Source organism: Eleutherodactylus coqui, chromosome 10 (assembly GCF_035609145.1).
Source record: "Eleutherodactylus coqui strain aEleCoq1 chromosome 10, aEleCoq1.hap1, whole genome shotgun sequence".
NCBI lineage: Eukaryota > Metazoa > Chordata > Amphibia > Anura > Eleutherodactylidae > Eleutherodactylus > Eleutherodactylus coqui.
Window position 1 is genome coordinate 57,907,643 of NC_089846.1, and position 19,650 is coordinate 57,927,292.

At 46.5% G+C, this 19,650-nt stretch overlaps 1 protein-coding gene across 1 annotated transcript in view; it reads left to right on the plus strand.

The window, feature by feature from the left end:
- LOC136580481 (complement factor B-like) overlaps positions 1-19,650 on the plus strand; it is a 63,334-nt gene that overhangs the window by 30,931 nt on the left and 12,753 nt on the right. The window contains exons 10-15 of the mRNA XM_066581071.1: positions 924-1,061; positions 2,781-2,887; positions 12,649-12,766; positions 12,923-13,067; positions 15,682-15,761; positions 16,176-16,279. Of these exons, the coding sequence (XP_066437168.1) occupies positions 924-1,061; positions 2,781-2,887; positions 12,649-12,766; positions 12,923-13,067; positions 15,682-15,761; positions 16,176-16,279 (692 nt within the window). The remainder of the gene's footprint in view (positions 1-923; positions 1,062-2,780; positions 2,888-12,648; positions 12,767-12,922; positions 13,068-15,681; positions 15,762-16,175; positions 16,280-19,650) is intronic.

Genomic DNA, 19,650 nt, shown 5'->3' on the forward strand with positions numbered 1-19,650 from the left:
CAGAGACCCAGAACACTGAGGACAGTGACAGGCAGCCCAAATAGATTTTTTTCCCAAAATTTTTTTGCAAAGGCCCACTGCCTATATTCAATCAATATGTCTTCTGTCCCTGCCTAAGCGCTTCTGGCCCTGGAGTATGTCAAAGAACTGCAGAGTGTTGCACTGTGAACTGCAATACAGCGGTGATTTCACAGCCCAGACAGAGCCAGGAAATAATTTTGCGCAAGCCTGCTGTAACACTTAGCTGGCTGCGTATGAATTTGGAGAACTACTACACCCAGCAGAGACCCAGAACACTGAGGACAGTGACAGGCAGCCACTGCCTATATTCAATCAATATGTCTTCTGTCCCTGCCTAACCACCACTTCTGGCCCTGGAGTATTACTGCAGGGCGCAATGCTCTGCACGGCCGATATACCAAAAAAAAAAAATGTGCAACACTGCAAAAAGCAGCCTCCACAGTACTGCACACGGTTAGATGTGGCCCTAAGAAGGACCGTTGGGGTTCTTCAAGCCTAAAATACTCCTAACACTCTCCCTATAGCAGCTCCACCAAGATAGCACTTTCCCTCCTCTATGTCAGAACGCATCTGTGGCGAGCCGCGGGAGGGGCCGATTTTTATACTCGGGTGACACCTGATCTCGCCAGCCACTCACTGCAGGGGGGGTGGTATAGGGCTTGAACGTCGCAGGGGGAAGTTGTAATGCCTTCCCTATCTTACTATTGGCCAGAAAAGCGCGCTAACGTCTCAGAGATGAAAGTGAAAGTAACCCGAACATCGCGTGGTACTCGTCACGAGTAACGAGCATCTCGAACACGCTAATACTCGAACGAGTATCAAGCTCGGACGAGTACGTTCGCTCATCTCTATTTACAATCCATTATCTCACATTTAATGAATCACTTTTCTCCTGTGTACAGATGTCTATGTGTTTGGCCTGGGCGATGAAACCGACAATAATGAAATCAATGAACTTGCATCCAAGAAAAATCCCGAGAAGCATGTCTTCAAGATGCAATCTATAAGTGATATGTTGACGGCCTTTGATGAAATGTTAGGTGAGAAACTTTACATCTCTTCCTTTTCTATTGTTATGTTGCAATGAAGCCTTTACACCTGCCTGTATGAAGCTGCTGGACAACCAGGTCACAGGCTGGAATAGTTTGTCGATACAATAGCAAGTAGAGGAACGTTTAGTAATGGCTGATTGGGGGATGATATGAAGAAGGCATTTAATGACATGTTAAGTAAAGAAAGTTACATCTCTTCCTCCCCTATTGTTATGGTGTGATGATGTCATTACATTTGCCTGTGTGGAGCTGCTGAAAGACTGGAACACAGGCTGAAATCATTTAGTGATATGGTAACGAGTATAGAAAAGTATAGTAATGGCCATTTTGAGGGTCTATAGACATTAGTGACAAGGGCACGATCATGTCTACCAGTCTCTCCTACATAGTATGTAAAGCTGAAAAAAGGCATGTCCATCCAGTTCAGCCTATTGTCCTGCAATTTTGATCCAGAGGAAAGCAAAAGAGCCCCATAAGGTAGGATCCAATTGTCAAGTCTGATCAGGACCCACCGAAACCGGCCCACCGTACAGTTCCCAGACTCTGTTCATACAGTGGAACAAAGCACATAAACCACCACAGGTCATGTGTGGAATAACGGATGGACAGGAGAACTTTCCCTATACAACTCTGAATATTAGACCGAACCTGCCTATAGAGGATGTCCCGTCCTAATAAGAACGCAAATACAACTGCCAGAAACCACAGTACTTTGCTTGAGATGAGCAGGGAGAAACAGGAGACCAAGATCAAGCTCTGATTCCAACAACCATCAGATGAAGTCTGAGAATAATCAGCACATGTCCACAGCAAAGACAGGAATTAAAGCCCTCCCTAATTACTAGGCAGGTGCAACAGGTAGCAGAACACTCCCATAGACATTCTCACCAGTGCCAGAGAAAGTTGACAGAAAAATCCAAAACAGAACTAACATAAACCAGACCTCCGTGAATGAAAAACAAAACCTGCTACAACACCAATTTTATTAATTTTAGGGGGAAAAAATTTCTTCCCAACTCAAAATCTGGCAATCAGAATGAATCCCTGGATCACCGTCCCTTGTGAAGTAATTAGTGACTATTACATGTAATTTATTACACTCAGGAAAGGCGTCCAGGCTTCTCTTGTGATCATTTAGGGTGGCTATCCACGGGTGTGAATTTTCCGGGGGTAAACCACCTGAGAATCACGCCGCCACCTGTCCACGAGCGGAGAATAATTGCGATTCTCCGCTCGCGGCGGGCGATTTGCAGCATGCTGTGAATTGCCTTGATTCTCCGCGGCTAGCCTATCTATCAGATAGGGCTGACCGGCGAAGAATTGGTGGCGGCTCCTGCTCCCAGGCGGCAGCTCCCGCAGCGGAGATCTGCCGCGGGACTTCACATCACCCATGGACAGGGGACCTTAGTGAGTTTGCCATCACCATGTCCTTAGGCAGAGAGTTCCACAGTCTCACTACTCTTACAGTAAAGAACCCCCTTTTATGTTGGTATAGAAACCTTCTTCCTTCTAGAAGTAGAGAATGCCTCTTTGTTACAGTCACAGACTTTGGTTCTATATGTGCCTGTAATGGGGATCAGATGGAGTTCAGCTCTGATAGGTGGGATGCAGGCACCCATCACATTTTGTGCCTTGGAGCTGCCCACAACATTAATCTTGTCCTGTACGGATTGGTTCTGTTTCTTTATCAAGTTTGCTTACTTTTAGATGTGGCAGAAATTCTGCAGATGTGTGGACTTTCCAGAGAATTCCCTCCGGATCAGGAAGAAGACGTACAAGAAAAATTTCCTTGGATAGCTAAAATTACCATCACAGTAAGTGGCCATCCCCAAGCTCTTAATAATTTAGTTAAAACAGCCCATTTACGTAAGTCTGTTTATGCTTACTGTAGGGTCTAAATGCTCAGTACACAACTAGATAAAAGGGGTAAGTGATCTAGATTTCAGAATGGGGTAATTTGTGGGGGGTGTTCTATCATTTGGGCAGTTTGATGGCAATACAAGTGTGCAATGGGGCCTGGAATTGATTCGGTTGTGCCCTGAAAGCCAAAGGGTCTTCCCTCCATTACAGGCCTAGACATATGTCCACTAAGTAGACTGTGGCTACAATGAGTATGTCTCTGAAGACAGGAGAAAAAGGGTATCCATTTTAGGGTGAAGGTCTTCATTCATATGTGTGCTGTACAAAAAACCTTTTTAAAATTACACAATTGCCAAAAAAATGAAAATTGTAACTTTTTCCTTCTGCTGTGCTTAAATTCATTCAAAAGCTGTGCAGTCAAAATATGCAGTACACCACTAGATAAATTTATTAAGGGGTCTAGTTTTCAAAATGGAGCCATTTGTGGGGGTTCTCGTTTTGGCCACTGAAGGGCTCTACAAGTAAGCAATGGGGCCTGAAGCATCTTCAACCAAAATTTCTATTCTGAAAGCCACTGGCTGCTCCTTTCGTTTTGGATTCCGTTGTGCATACATACATAAGATTAGGACTAGAGATGAGCGAGCACCAAAATGCTCGGGTGCTCGTTACTCAAGTCGAACTTCCCACGATGCTCGAGGGTTCGTTTCGAGTAACGAACCCCATTGAAGTCAATGGGCGACCCGAGCATTTTTGTATATCACCCATGATCCGCTAAGGTTTTCATTGGTGAAAATCTGGGAAATTCAAGAAAGTGATGGGAACGACACAGAAACAGATAGGGCAGGCGAGGGGTTACATGTTGGGCTGCATCTCAAGTTCCCAGGTCCCACTATTAAGCCACAATAGCGGCAAGAGTGCCCCCCCCAACAATTTTTACTTCTGAAAAACCCTCATTAGCAAGGCATACCTTAGCTAAGCACCACACTACCTCCAACAAAGCACAATCACTGCCTGCATGACGCTCCGCTGCCACTTCTCCTGGGTAACATGCTGCCCAACCGCCCATTTCAGTAATAGTAGCAGTCAAGACAGGCCCATTTTTTAAAATGGTGAGGTGAAAAACCAGACACACACCGTATGCAGCGTATATATGTATACTCTTTCCCTCTGGCGGGATGACGGCGATCATGTAACGGACACAGCAGAGCCAGGAAACAATTATGCGCAAGCCTGCTGTAACGCTTAGCTGGGTAATAATGAGCGACTACTACCCCCAGCAGACACGCAGTAAACTGTACATGGTCACAGGCTTGGCTGGGTAATAATGAGCAACTAGTACCCCCAGCAGACACGCAGTAAACCGAAGACGGTCACAGGCAGCCCAAATATAGTATTTTTTCCCAATTTTTGGGAAAAAGACCACTACCTATATAGCCTGTATATGGATTTCGCTGTTGGAGGATGACTGTGGTTATTGAAAGCACAGTGCAGCCAGAAAAAATTATGCGCAAGGCTGCAGTAACACCTAGCTGGGTAATAGTGAGCGACTACTATCCCCAGCAGATACGTAGTAAACTAAACACGGTCACAGGCAGCCCAAAGATTTTTTTTTCCAATTTTTTTGAAAAAGCCCACTGCCTATATAGACAGTATATCTCTTTCCCTGTACCACTGTCCCTGCCTCACCAGTACTGCCCCTATACTCAGTAAAATGACTGCAGACTGAGGACGCTATGGTCTGCACGCCCGATATACAAAAAAAAAAAATGTGCAAAACTGCTAAAAGCAGCCTCAACAGTACTGCACACGGTCAGATGTGGCCCTAAGAAGGACCGTTGGGGTTCTTGAAGACGAAGATAACAGCCTAACACTCTCCCTATAGCAGCTACAGCAGGACGGCACTTTCCCTAATGTCTCTCAGCGTGCATCTGTGGCGAGCCCCAGTTTATATACTTGGGTGTCACCTGATCTCCCCAGCCACTAACTGCAGGGGGGTGGTATAGGGCTGGAACTTCACAGGAGGAAGTTGTAATGCCTTCCCTGTGTTTCTATTGGCCAGAAAACGGTGCAAACTTTTCTGGGAAGAAAATGGAAGTGACTTGAACACCGCGTGGTGCTCGTCTCGAGTAACGAGCATCTCAAGTACCCTAATACTCGAACGAGCATCAAGCTCGGACGAGTACGCTCGCTCATCTCTAATTAGGACCACAATGGGTAGGTTTCTGAACACAGGACAAACACAGCTATCCATTTTAGAGTGCACTATAGAAAAAAAATCCTGTCTTTAAAATGACATATTTGCAAAAATATGACATTCAATTTTTTCTCCTCTAAATTGCATTAACTCATACTCATTACTCCCCTCAGTGAATATATTATGGGGTCTATTTTTACACTGGTGTCATTTGTTGGGGTGTCCATCATTTTGACACCTATGAGCCTTTACAATCTCAGCTTGTTGTACGAAAACAAAATATTTCTCAAAATTTTAATAATGTTAAATGTGCACACAAGTTTTTCAAATGCGCTTCCAAAATAAAGTAAACAGATGAAAATATATATCTCATCAAAAATTTGGATACTATGTTTGCACTAGAGATGAGCGAACGTACTCGTCCGAGCTTGATATTCGTGCGAATATTAGGGTGTTCGGGATGCTCGTTACTCTTAACGAGTACCACGCGATGTTCGGGTTACTTTCACTTTCATCTCTGAGACGTTAGCGCGCTTTTCTGGCCAATTGAAAGACAGGGAAGGCATTACAACTTCCCCCTGTGACGTTCAAGCCCTATACCACCCCCCTGCTGTGAGTGGCTGGCGAGATTAGGTGTCACCCGAGTATAAAAGTCGGCCCCTCCCGCGGCTCGCCTCAGATGCCTTGTGAGTTAGCTGAGGGACAGTGCTGCTGGTGCCGGAGCTGCTGTAGGGAGAGTGTTAGTAGTGACTGTAGGCTTCAAGAACCCCAACGGTCCTTCTTAGGGCCACATCTATCCGTGTGGAGGCTGCTGTTAGCAGTGTTGCCCATTTTGTTGTTTTTCAAAATCGGCTGTGCAGAGCATTGCGCCCTGCAGTAATACTACAGGGACAGAAGTGGTGGTTAGGCAGGGAGAGTGTTAGGAGTGAGTGTAGGCTTCAAGAACCCCAACGGTCCTTCTTAGGGCCACATTTAACCGTGTGCAGAACTGTGCAGGCTGCTGTTAGCAGTGTTGCATTTTTATTTATTTTTTTAAATTGGCTGTGCAGAGCATTGCGCCCTGCAGTAATACTACAGGGACAGAATTGTGTAGGCAGGGCCAGAAGACATATATTATTGATTGAATATACTCAGTGGGCTTTTTCTTTACCAAAAAAAGGGAAACATTCTATTTGGCCTGCCTCTGACAGTCCTCAGCGTTCTGGGTACGTGTGTGGTGGGTGCAGAATGTAAACAGAAATCATACGCAGCCAGCTACGTTTAACAGCAGGCTTGCGCCAATTTCTTTCCTGCCTGGGAAAAATCACCACTCTGCTGTAGTTAATAACTCTGCAACCCTGCAGTTCTGTGACACATTTGCAGGGTCAGAAGACATATATTATTGATTGAATATACGCAGTGGGCCTTTTCTTTACCAAAAAAAGGGAAACATTCTATTTGGCCTGCCTCTGACAGTCCTCAGTGTTCTGGGTACGTGTGTGGTGGGTGCAGAACGTAAACAGAAATCATACGCAGCCAGCTACGTTTAACAGCAGGCTTGCGCCAATTTCTGTCCTGCCTGGGAAAAATCACCGCTCTGCTGTAGTTAATAACTCTGCAACCCTGCAGTTCTGTGACACATTTGCAGGGCCAGAAGACATATATTATTGATTGAATATACGCAGTGGGCCTTTTCTTTACCAAAAAAAGGGAAACATTCTATTTGGCCTGCCTCTGACAGTCCTCAGCGTTCTGGGTACGTGTGTGGTGGGTGCAGAACGTAAACAGAAATCATACGCAGCCAGCTACGTTTAGCAGCAGGCTTGCGCATATTTCTTTCCTGCCTGGGAAATCAAATCACTGGTAATACACCATGCTGAGGGGTAGGGGTAGGCCTATAGGACGTGGACGCGGGCGAGGACGCAGAGGCCCAAGTCAGGGTGTGGGCACAGGCCGAGCCAGTGCGGTGGCCAGGGGTAGAGGCAGGGCCAGACCGAATAATCCACCAACTGTTTCCCAAAGCGCCCCCTCGCGCCATGCCACCCTGCAGAGGTCAAGGTGCTCTACGGTGTGGCAGTTTTTCACAGAGACGCCTGACGACCGACGAACAGTGCTGTGCAACCTTTGTCGCGCCAAGATCAGCTGGGGAGGCACCACCAACAGCATGCGCAGGCATATGATGGCCAAGCACCCCACAAGGTGGGACGATGCCCGTTCACCGCCTCCGGTTTGCACCACTGCCTCTCCCCCTGTGCCCCAACCTGCCACTGAGATCCAACCCCCCTCTCAGGACACAGGCACTACCGTCTCCTGGCCTGCACCCACACCCTCACCTCCGCTGTCCTCGGCCCCATCCAGCAATGTCTCTCAGCGTAGCGTCCAGACGTCGCTAGCGCCACAGTTTGAGCGCAAGCGCAAGTACGACGCCACGCACCCGCACGCTCAAGCGTTAAACGTGCACATTGCCAAATTGATCAGCCTGGAGATGCTGCCGTATAGGCTTGTGGAAACGGAGGCTTTCAAAAGCATGATGGCGGCGGCGGCCCCGCGCTACTCGATTCCCAGTCGCCACTACTTTTCCCGATGTGCCGTCCCAGGCCTGCACGACCACGTCTCCCGCAACATTGTACGCGCCCTCACCAACGTGGTTACTGCCAAGGTCCACTTAACAACAGACACGTGGACAAGCACAGGCGGGCAGGGCCACTATATCTCCCTGACGGCACATTGGGTGAATTTAGTGGAGGCTGGGACAGAGTCAGAGCCTGGGACCGCTCACGTCCTACCCACCCCCAGAATTGCGTGCCCCAGCTCGGTGGTGGTATCTGCGGGGGTGTATGCTTCCTCCACTAAACCACCCTCCTCCTCCTCCTACGCAACCTCTGTCTCGCAATCAAGATGTGTCAGCAGCAGCACGTCGCCAGCATTCGGTGTCATGCGGCGTGGCAGCACAGCGGTGGGCAAGCGTCAGCAGGCCGTGCTGAAACTACTCAGCTTAGGAGATAAGAGGCACACGGCCCACGAACTGCTGCAGGGTCTGACAGAGCAGACCGACCGCTGGCTTGCGCCGCTGAGCCTCCAACCGGGCATGGTCATGTGTGACAATGGCCGTAAGCTGGTGGCAGCTCTGCAGCTCGGCAGCCTCACGCACGTGCCATGCCTGGCCCATGTGTTTAATTTGGTGGTTCAGCGCTTTCTGAAAAGCTACCCCCACTTGTCATACCTGCTCGGAAAGGTGCGCCAGCTCTGCGCACATTTCCGCAAATCACACACGCACGCTGCCACCCTGTGGACCCTGCAACATCAGTTTAATCTGCCAGTGCACCGACTGCTGTGCAACGTGCCCACACAGTGGAACTCTACGCTCCACATGTTGGCCAGACTCTATGAGCAGCGTAGAGCTATAGTGGAATACCAACTCCAACTTGCGCGGTGCAGTGGGAGTCAGCCTCCTCAATTATTTACAGAAGAGTGGGCCTGGTTGGCAGCCATCTGCCAGGTCCTTGGAAAATTTGAGGAGTCTACCCAGATGGTGAGCGGCGATGCTGCAATCATTAGCGTCACCATTCCTCTGCTATGCATCTTGAGAAGTTCCCTGCAAAGCATAAAGGCAGACGCTTTGCGCTCGGAAACAGAGCCGGGGGAAGACAGTATGTCGCTGGATAGTCAGAGCACCCTCCTGTCTATATCTCAGCGCGTTCAGGAGGAGGAGGAGGAGCATGAGGAGGATTAGCAGGAGGGGGGAGAGACAGCTTGGCCCACTGCTGACGGTACCCATGCTGCTTGCCTGTCATCCTTTCAGCGTGTATGGCCTGAGGAGGAGGAGGAGAAGGAGGATCCTGAAAGTGATCTTCCTAGTGAAGACAGCCATGTGTTGCGTACAGGTACTCTGGCACACATGGCTGACTTCATGTTAGGATGCCTTTCTCGTGACCCTCGCGTTACACGCATTCTGGCCACTACGGATTACTGGGTGTACACACTGCTCGATCCACGGTATAAGGAGAGCCTTTGCACTCTCATTCCCGAAGAGGAAAGGGGTTCGAGAATGATGCTATACCACAGGGCGCTGGTGGACAAACTGATGGTAAACTTCCCATCCGACAGCGCTAGTGGCAGAAGGCGCAGTTCCGAGGGCCAGGTAGCAGGGGAGGCGCAGAGATCAGGCAGCATGTACAGCGCAGGCAGGGGAACATTCTCCAAGGCCTTTGCCAGCTTTGTGGCTCCCCAGCAAGACTGTGTCACTGGTCCCCAGTCAAGGCTGAGTTGGCGGGAGCACTGTAAAAGGATGGTGAGGGAGTACGTAGCCGATTGCAGCACCGTCCTTGGTGACGCCTCTGCCCCCTACAACTACTGGGTGTTGAAGCTGGACACGTGGCCTGAACTCGCGCTGTATGCCCTGGAGGTGCTTGCTTGTCCTGCGGCTAGCGTCTTGTCAGAGAGTGTGTTTAGTGTGGCTGGGGGAATCATCACGGATAAGCGTACACACCTGTCAACCGACAGTGCCGACAGGCTTACACTCATCAAGATGAACAAAGCCTGGATTTCCCCAGACTTCTCTTCTCCACCAGCGGACAGCAGCGATACCTAAGCAATACGTAGGCTGCACCCGCGGATGGAAGCATCGTTCTCTCTCACCATCCAAAACGGGGACATTTCTGCTTCATCAATCTGTGTATAATATTCCTCCTCCTCCTCCTCCTGCTCCTCCTCCTGAAACCTCACGTAATGACGCCGAACGGGCAATTTTTCTTAGGGCCACAAGGCTCACTCATATAATTTTTCTTAAAATTTTTTATACGTTTCAATGCTCTTAAAAACGTTGAAACTTTAACTTGAACCAATTTTTCGTTACACTGGGCTGCCTCCAGGCCTAGTTACCACTTAAGCCACATTAACCAAAGCGATTAATGGGTTTCACCTGCCCTCTTGGTTGGCCATGGCCAATTTTTCTGATGTACATTAGTACTGTTGATACAGCAATTTTTGTGGGCCCTCGCCTACAGTGTAATCAAATTAATTTTTAGCCCACCTGCATTACAGCTGACGTTACATCCGCTGTGTTGGGCAATGCAATGGGATATTTTTATGTACCGCCGGTGGCTTCCTGGCACCCACCCATGCTGTGGGTCCACAGGGAATTCTAAATGCATCTGTTTCCACTTCTAAAGAACCCCAGTCTGACTGGGGCATGCAGTGTGGGCCGAAGTCCACCTGCATTAAGCACGACATTACTACCTCAGCTGTGTTGGACAATGCAATGGGATATTTTTATGTACCGCCGGTGGCTTCCTGGCACCCACCCATGCTGTGGGTCCACAGGGAATTCTAAATGCATCTGTTTCCACTTCTAATGAACCCCAGTCTGACTGGGACATGCAGTGTGGGCCGAAGCCCACCTGCATTAAGCACGACATTACTACCTCAGCTGTGTTGGGCAATGCAATGGGATATTTTTATGTACCGCCGGTGGGTTCCAGGGAGCCACCCATGCTGTCGGTCCACAGGGACTTCACAATAGGGAGTTGTACCTGCCTGTGTCTATGAATTAAAAACCGCGGTCTGACTGGGGCATGCAGACACCTTGACAGAATGAATAGTGTGTGGCACATAGGTTCCCCATTGCTATGCCCACGTGTGCAGCTCCTGATGGCGGTGGCACAGGATTATATTTCTCATTGCTTCTGTACAGCATTGTGGGCTATCGCCCCGCCCCTTTTAAAGAGGGTCGCTGCCTAGCCGTGCCAACCCTCTGCAGTGTGTGCCTGCGGTTCCTCGTCATGGCAGACGCACTTATAAATAGACATGAGGGTGGTGTGGCATGAGGGCAGCTGAAGGCTGCGCAGGGACACTTTGGTGTGCGCTGTGGGGGGGGGGGGGTTGGTCAGCATGTAACCCAGGAGAAGTGGCAGCGGAGTGTCATGCAGGCAGTGATTGTGCTTTGTTGGAGGTAGTGTGGTGCTTAGCTAAGGTATGCATTGCTAATGAGGGCTTTTCAGAAGTAAAAGTTGTTGGGAGGCGGGGGCCCCACTCTTGCCGGTATTGTGGCTTAATAGTGGGACCTGTGAACTTGAGATGCAGCCCAACATGTAGCCCCTCGCCTGCCCTATCCGTTGCTGTGTCGTTCCCATCACTTTCTTGAATTGCCCAGATTTTCACACATGAAAACCTTAGCGAGCATCGGCGAAATACAAAAATGCTCGGGTCGCCCATTGACTTCAATGGGGTTCGTTACTCGAAACGAACCCTCGAGCATCGCGATAATTTCGTCCCGAGTAACGAGCACCCGAGCATTTTGGTGCTCGCTCATCTCTAGTTTGCACATTTGACATATTGCAGTTGAAAATGTGAAAAAATTAAACATTTTTCAAAATTTTCCCAATTTTGGCACTTTTAATAAATATACACAAATTCTATTAGTCTATTTTTACTGCCTCAATTAAGTACAATACGTGCCAAAAAAAAACTGTGTCAGAATCACTTGGATATGCAAAACCTTTACGGAGTTATTCTATGTTAAAGTGACACATATGAGATTTCCAAAATTTGGCCTGGTCATTGGGGCGCGAACTGGCTTGGACAATAAGGGGTTAAGTTTATCAGCTAGGAGACGTGTTGTTGCAACTGAAAGTCTTGATTCTCGTAGCCTTGGGAGGGTCAGGTATATAATGAACTACCGCAAACCTTAATAAAACTACATGCAACAATTTATGGTGGGCGGTTTATTAACACAACCTATGAACAACCGAAAATTGCCCCCAAATAGCACAAATAGTGACGAGAGTGACATCCTGTCTAAGTTGAGTTCACCACCCAAGATTTTTGGGCACAACTCGCATCACACAGCATATGGACACTTTGTCCTTGTGCTGTGTAATATATGGGACACCGCACATTACATTCCTATTATCATGCGAGACTCACACCAAAATAGGAGATGCAGCAATTAGTAAAAAATCACTTGTGTACAAGTGAATCGGTTCTTTGCCTGTGCAAGTTCCGTGTATATTGCAATCGGACATAACTCGCATGAGAATATTGCCCGTGTAAATATGGCCTACCCTGGCCCTTTACACCGACTGATTCAGTTTATACAGGGCAATGAGCAAGTGAACAAGTGTACTAATAAATGGAAGTTCATGATCACTTGCCTGTGTAAAAGGGCCCTTAATTGTCAGAATGCTATAAACCTGAAATGCCACAAAGCTGGTGATTAAAGATTTCAGCACACTATTAGAAAGCTATAACTACATAGTACAAAAACTCTAAGTATTATTTACATAAGTAAACTGTTGGAAAGCAGTAATCATGTAGTATAAGAAAGTTGTATGTTCTTCCAGTGCCAGGCAGCTGCAGATAAGCGGTGTCAGTAAGCTGCCTGAAAGCCATATACTTCTATTGCAGTATAGCTGTAGAAAACAGATAGTGTCCTTTTTTCAGTAGACTGTATACATGAAGTGCCAGCATCAGGCTCCATTTATTATCATATATTCAAAGTAACTGGTATAAACAACTTTGACACTTCTTTCTATTTACTTAAAGCGTGCAGGTTCTGAAGAAAAGTGTAAAGGATCCATTGTGAGCAAATTTTTCATCTTGACTGCCGCTCACTGCTTCTACATTGATGATGCTCTCCATGCCATCACTGTCAAAGTTGGAGGTAAGTGCTCCCATTTTCATTCAAGCTCCAACTGATGTCCAACTACAACCTCTAACACGTTCTCTATCAGGGATATGAGTCTCTAGGAGACACCCTACAATATGAGGCATTCAGGACTATGTATGTGTCTGCTTACTCTATTTACATCTATTGTAGATAAGACATTCAAAGTGAAGAACCTTCACCGTCATGAGAAGTATGACCCAGCGGGCAAACAGGACAAGAAAGTGCCGAATTCTTTTGATTACGATGTGGCTCTCATTGAACTGGAGAAGAACATTGAGTTTTCCAGAAAAATCAGGTAAAATAAGTGAAGATTTCTTCTTGCACTTGGTGAAATTGAGCATAAACAGTTTAAGTGCTGTAGATGCAACCACTAGAGAATAGGGCATCATGACTAGCTTTTATTATAGGGCACGGGGACTGGCATTATTATAGGTGTACTGCAGTTGTGTCTGTTATGGAGGGTGGCACGTTATTGAGGCTTAGATAGTAATGGGGACAGTGGGGCTAAGTTTTTTCGTTGTGTTAGTATGGGGCAATATGGTAGTATGTTCAAGGACTGGGGAAATGCCTCACAACTATCCCTACTGCTCTTTATAGCCATCTAAATAATATTACAGTGAAAAACATGGTAGAGTGTGGCCTTGTGACCATTAATTGCTACATGATGCCTTATGTAATACAAGGAGAGATTAGTTTCAAGCAAAAAATGCCTGATACCATGTTAGCCAGTAGAGCAAGAGTAAGAGAAACCAAGTAATCTGGTAGATGATACCTTTTAATAGCTAACAAAAATACATGATGTTATAGCAAGCTTTTGAACCTACGCAGGGTTCTTCCTCAGGCTTAAATGGAATAGATCAGAAGATGTCTGTGCCATATATATATATATATATATATATATATATATATATATATATATACGGACATGGTGTGATTAATTTACACTTAAAGTAATACCAGAACAGAATGAGTAGAGGGGTAAATACTTAATTAGTCCACTGATAGGATGTGAACATTTAATGGTCTCTAAACTGGTGTTAGGGAGTCACCAGGCCAGCGTGTTATCTCTGCTACTGATTTCTCATATTCTCCACTGATGCAAGAAGCCCACTCCGAGGTTCATTCCGGTCTTGACAGTGTCAAAGATTGTTATAAACTTGTACTCCCAAATTCTTCTGTGACGTTGGAATTTGAAATTGCCTTTTAATATAGTAACTTTCATATGTTCTATGTTGTGTCCGTGACTAGGAAAATGCTCAGCCACAGGTAATTCTGTCTTTCTTCCTTTAATTGCGCAAGTTTTTGTCCTGTTTCTCCAATATAAAGCCCTCCAACAGGACATTTACTGCACAGGATCAGGTACACAACATCAGACGTGTATGTCCCAGGGATCTTATAGTCTTGCTGCGTGTTGGAGATTTGTATCTTGTCCACAGTCAGTACATGTTAGCAGGTCTTGCAGCTTCTAACAGGGATACGTTTCTTTTTGTGTGTCAGAGGGCAATGTACTCCTGGTTATAAAGTTCCTCAAATTTGGAGGTTGCCTGTAACACAGAAGCGGAGGGTCCAGGAATATGGTTTTCAGACGGTCATCCTTGTGCAGGGTATGATGGAGTTTCTTTGCGGTTTTCCTTAGTACCTCTAGCTGTGAATTGTAGGTCACTATTAGAGGCACACAACCATTTCCTTCCTTCTCTGTGTATTGGAGTACAGATGGTCCCCGACTTGCGAACAGGTTCCGTTCCAGGAGCCCGTTCGCAAGTCCATTTTGTTCGCAAGTCGAACAAATGGTAGTATGGAGCGGGATCGCGGGTGGATCCCGCTCCATACGGCGTCGGGTGCCGGTTGTTCTTACAGTGGGCACCCAGCGGCAGCAGTTCCAACGAGCCTCGACGCTCGTCAGAACTGTTAACACTTTAAATACCGCGAGCAGTATTTAAAGTGTTAACAGTTCTGACGTGCAGCGCGGCTCGTCGGAACTGCTGCCGCCGGGTGCCCGCTGTAATAAACAGCCGGCACCCGACGTTCAGGGGGCCCGTACAGCGTCCCACGATGAGATCGCGGGACGCTGTGCGGTTGCTAGGCAGCTGGGGACCTCCTGAGAGGCCCCAGGGCTGCCTATGCAGAGTGCCCATCAAGCGCACGGCTTGATAGGCGCTCTGCATAGACAGCCCTAGGGCCTTTCAGAAGGCTCCCGGCTGCCTAGCAACTGCAGTGTCCTGCGATCTGACCGGACAGGCTTCCATCAGGCTTGATAGAAGCCTCTCCGGTCCCTGCACAGTAGGATGTACTGCCATAGCATTGCATCATACTGTGCAAAACAGATAGTTCGTATCTAGCGAAATTCGTAACTCGAATGTTCGCAAGTCGGGAACTATCTGTAGTTGATTTCTAGGTATCCTGGTGGCTCTGGTGATTTCGTCATCAATTGAGGTGGGATGCTAGCCCTGATTTACAAATGTCTTTTTAGGATGGTAATAACATCATGTATTTTTGTTAACCATTAAAAGGTATCATAGCTACAAGATTACTTGGTTTCTCTTACTGAGAACAATCACATTTAATTTTAACCAATAAACACTACAAGGAGCATTTTATTAATACCTATACAACGCAGAACTCCCAAGGGTTGACTAATCCTGAGACTGCAGTAGTCATTAAAAAAGCATTTTGTGGTGAATTTGGAGAAACCACTTATTTCAATTGTATTAAGCTATTAAAATTGTTCTTGTTTGATTGCGTGTTTTTATTTGCAAAATGCTGAAAGTTTCCAAATTTAGGAAATAAACCTAATTTGTAAGCCCTAAGAATTTGGATTTTTCTTCTTAGAGCCAGAGATTATTTGGCTTTAGTGGAAAAGAATGTAATTATTTAGATAGCAACAATGACACGGTTTTCTCTTCCTGCAGACCTATGTGTCTTCCATGTACAACGGGAACATCCTGGGCTTTAAAGCAACGAGGGAAATCTGTAAAATGTGCCGATCACGGTGAGTGTCGGAGGGAAGGATTTTGCACAGTAAATTTGTGATTTAATGCTTAGGCCTAAAATTTGGTTCTGATTTAACTTCATAATAGAACTTTATAAGGATCAGACTTCATCTTTTGTGATACCGAATTCTAAATTCTCTGCTAACCCTTACATAGCCATAGCGTAAACTAATACAATCAGGCTGTGTATAATCACCACTAGGTGGAGCTTAGAAGGTTAATGAAGACAGATTTATCATTGAGATCAATGGGAGCTATATAAATGTGTCTTCCGTCAGCTCTCGCTGATGGTAGGTGGCTGGAGACAAGATCACTAAGTCTACAGTTCAAGTGTCATTGAGTTTCACGAAAATGTAGTTAAAGATGGAAAATGTAAACATTTTTTTTAACCCATAACATTTTATATTTCCTAGTACAAACATTACTCTCTGGAGAATTGGTGAAGGCCATGTTTATTGCGGAGGAAAAAGAGAAGGCGTTTCAGCGGAAAGATGTCTTCATAAAGCGAGAGAATAAAGTAAGGATAAAGAATAATTAAGGAAATTCCTAATGAGTGGATTCCCTATGGACAGAATAGTGTTGCTCTGTAGCATCCATATTAGGTAACTTATAAGGTATGCAACACAACCTAAATATCACGTAAGCAACTACACACAACAGCAGTATTTGAAATATAGCTTGTATGATTCCCATAATCTGTCCCCCAAAAGATTTAAACTAATTGGCAGGATTGAACATGGAGAATGTATGCCTCCACTAGGAGTCTAACACTGGAGAAGGCTAACACTGGAGAAAGGATTCAAAAAGATCTAGACAAACTTGAACAGTGGGCAGTGACTAACAGAATGATATTTAACAAGGAGAAAAGCAAAGTACTACATCTGGGCAAGAAAAATGAAAAAAGCACATACAGAATGGGAAGAATTGAGCTACGCAGCAGTACATGTGAAAAAGACTTGGGTACACTAATAGATCAAAGACTGAACATGAGTCAAGAGTGTGATGCAGCAGCAAAAAACGCAAACACAATTTTGGGATGTATTAAGAGAAGCATAGAGTCTAGATCACGTGACGTAATCATCACCCTTTACTCTTTATTGGTCAGACTTCATCTGGAATACTGTGCCCAGTTCTGGACATCCCAATTTTAAAAAGACATCGACAAACTGGAGCAAGTTCAGAGACGACCTACCAATATGGTGTGCTGTCTGCAAATCATGTCCTATGAGGAACGGTTAAAGGATGTGGGAATGTTTAGCTTGCAAAAAATATAGCTGAGAGGAGACTTAATAGCGGTCTACAAATATCTGAAGGGCTGTCACAGTGCAGAGGGATCAGCCCTATTTTCATTGGTACAAAGAAAGACTAGAAACAATGGGATGAAACTGAAAGGGAGGAGACACAGATTAGATATTAGAAAAAACTTTCTGACAGTGAGGGTGATCAATGAGTGGAACAGGTTGACACAGAAAGTGGTGGGTTCACCTTCAATGGAAACCTTCAAACAAAGGCTGGACAGACATTTAGTGAATCCTGCACTGAGCAGGTGGTTAGACAAGATAACCCTGGAGGTCCCTTCCAACTCTGTGATTCTTGTTTTGATCTGCATATTACTTTTGGGACCTATACAATGGCAACAGGTGGGTCCAATTATTTGACACATTCCACCCTGGGCAGCTGTAAGATAATAAAGTACTATTGTATGTTGGTTAGTGACTACTAATTATCTGGGACTGTACTGCATTTATCTGATTTGCCAGTCTTAACAGCGAATATCATCTAAAATAATCAGTTACTACTTCCAACATTTACATAAGTATGGGATAGATGGAGAAAAGGCTAAAAATCGTATTAATCATACATACCACATGGGACCTACCATTAGGCCTTGGGACGTTATCAGCAAATTTCCTAAAAATAGTGTGTTTAGGGATACTCATATAGGAGAGACCATCACGTGAAAGTACAAAGATGGCAGGTGAAAGCTGAGCAGGGGTACATAACCCCATTTTAATTTGCAGGAGCTCACAGACGTGTATGATGTGTTGGCCAGGTCTTTTAATTCAAACATATAAAGGGGAATGGTTATGTATAGCATAGCTTTTGCTGCTATGAGACTATGAGTACATCTCCAGCAATCTTTACGTTTCTCCGATTTATCAAAAGCCCTAACAATAATCTCACAATGCTTAACAACTTATTGTCACAATTCTTCATTTAGCACATCCTAGAGTCCCTTTATACTGAGGATTGTTCATGACAGTAGAAACAGCCTTCCCAGCATTTCTTAGGCTATGGAACTAAAACCTTTTTTCAATGGCTGGCATATATTCAGGTGTTCCTTCTAATTTGACTGAAGTGGTAGTTGTCAACTGGATGTGGTATGGACCTATTAAATATTGGCTCAAAACTTTTTGACATGTTATACGACACCCTCTTTTCAGACTAGATCTGGAATTAAGGAAAATACATGGAATGTATGTATGTGTGTCTATATATATCTATCTATCTATATATATATATATATATATATATAGATATATATATAGACACATATACATACATTCTATTCAAATGGAGATACACTTATCTGCTAGGCTGGTCTATGTTGAGGATGGGCAAACCTATGTGTTACGGCACTCTGCCCCCCCGAGCGCCAGTTGGGGTGCCCTGATCTCCTGCACCCCACTGTCCCTGCCTACTTGCCTCGGCCCTGGCTAACCCCAGGCGGACAACTGGGCGGCAGTCCCTGCACTGGCTAGGGACCTGGCGACTGCCTAGATGGAACTACTAACAGGGGACAGAGTGCCGACAGAAGAGGCAGGTGTAACAAACCAACAAAACTTACAAGTACAAGCAGGGCTGGAGATGGAGCTCACAGGCAGATAGACAGGACCCGAATAGCAACTAGTGCTGACTGGGACAGACCAGACTAGGGGCTAACAGGACCAACAGAAACAGGCTGAGAAAGGATAGCAGGGCTGACAGACAACTAGTGACTGGCTGAGGTAAACTGCAGACAGACTGACTAGCTGAAAGCAGAACCAATAACTGGCAGTGAGCTCACATCACTGCCAGTCTCTTAACCACAAGGTTCCGCCCCCGGGCGGAGAGTGGGAGGAGGCAACTCCACCCACTGCTGTATAAGATGAACGGAGGAGTGCGGGCGGCACCCTACGGGTGGACACGCCCATGCCGCCGCCCACCGGCCGTCCCAAGCTGCTGGGATAACCTCGACACAGGGCTCCAGGCTGCTGGAGCCGACGCCGGAGCGACGCGCGCCGACTGCGGGATCCCGTGCCGCGCTGTATGGTAACATTACCCCCCCTCTGACGGGGGACCTCCGGGCCCCCGGAAACTCGACCAGGCTTATCCAGGAGGCGGCTGCGAAAACGCTGTACCAACCCGAGAATGTGACCCTCCTGGGCGGTCACCATGGGCTGATCCTCAGGTCCATGACTTCGGTAGTCTGTGGCTGCCCCATTTCCTTCAGGGCCAACCGTTGACATATCGTCATGTTTCAGGTCGTCTTCCGAGTCAATGTCCAACCATTCACCACTGTCTTTTGACCCATCCTCGCTACCAATGACGCTGCCTTCAAAATCTGAGGCATCTCCAACTTTAAAATCACTGTCATCTGAGCTATCATACTCCAAAAAACTCTTCCGGGCCCCCAAATATTGTAAGGTTCCTGTAGCCCGGCGAGAATCCAGGATCTCCTGGGCCTCGTATTCAACTTCATCACGGACCGGGGTGGGCGGCGGGGGACCGGAGGTGGGCATCACCGAAGGGACAGCAGGTTTCGACACAGACTTATGGAACCCCCTGCGACCCCTCCTTTTGCGATTTCCAGAGGACCGGTACCCCTTCTGTCCCGCCCTGTACGGC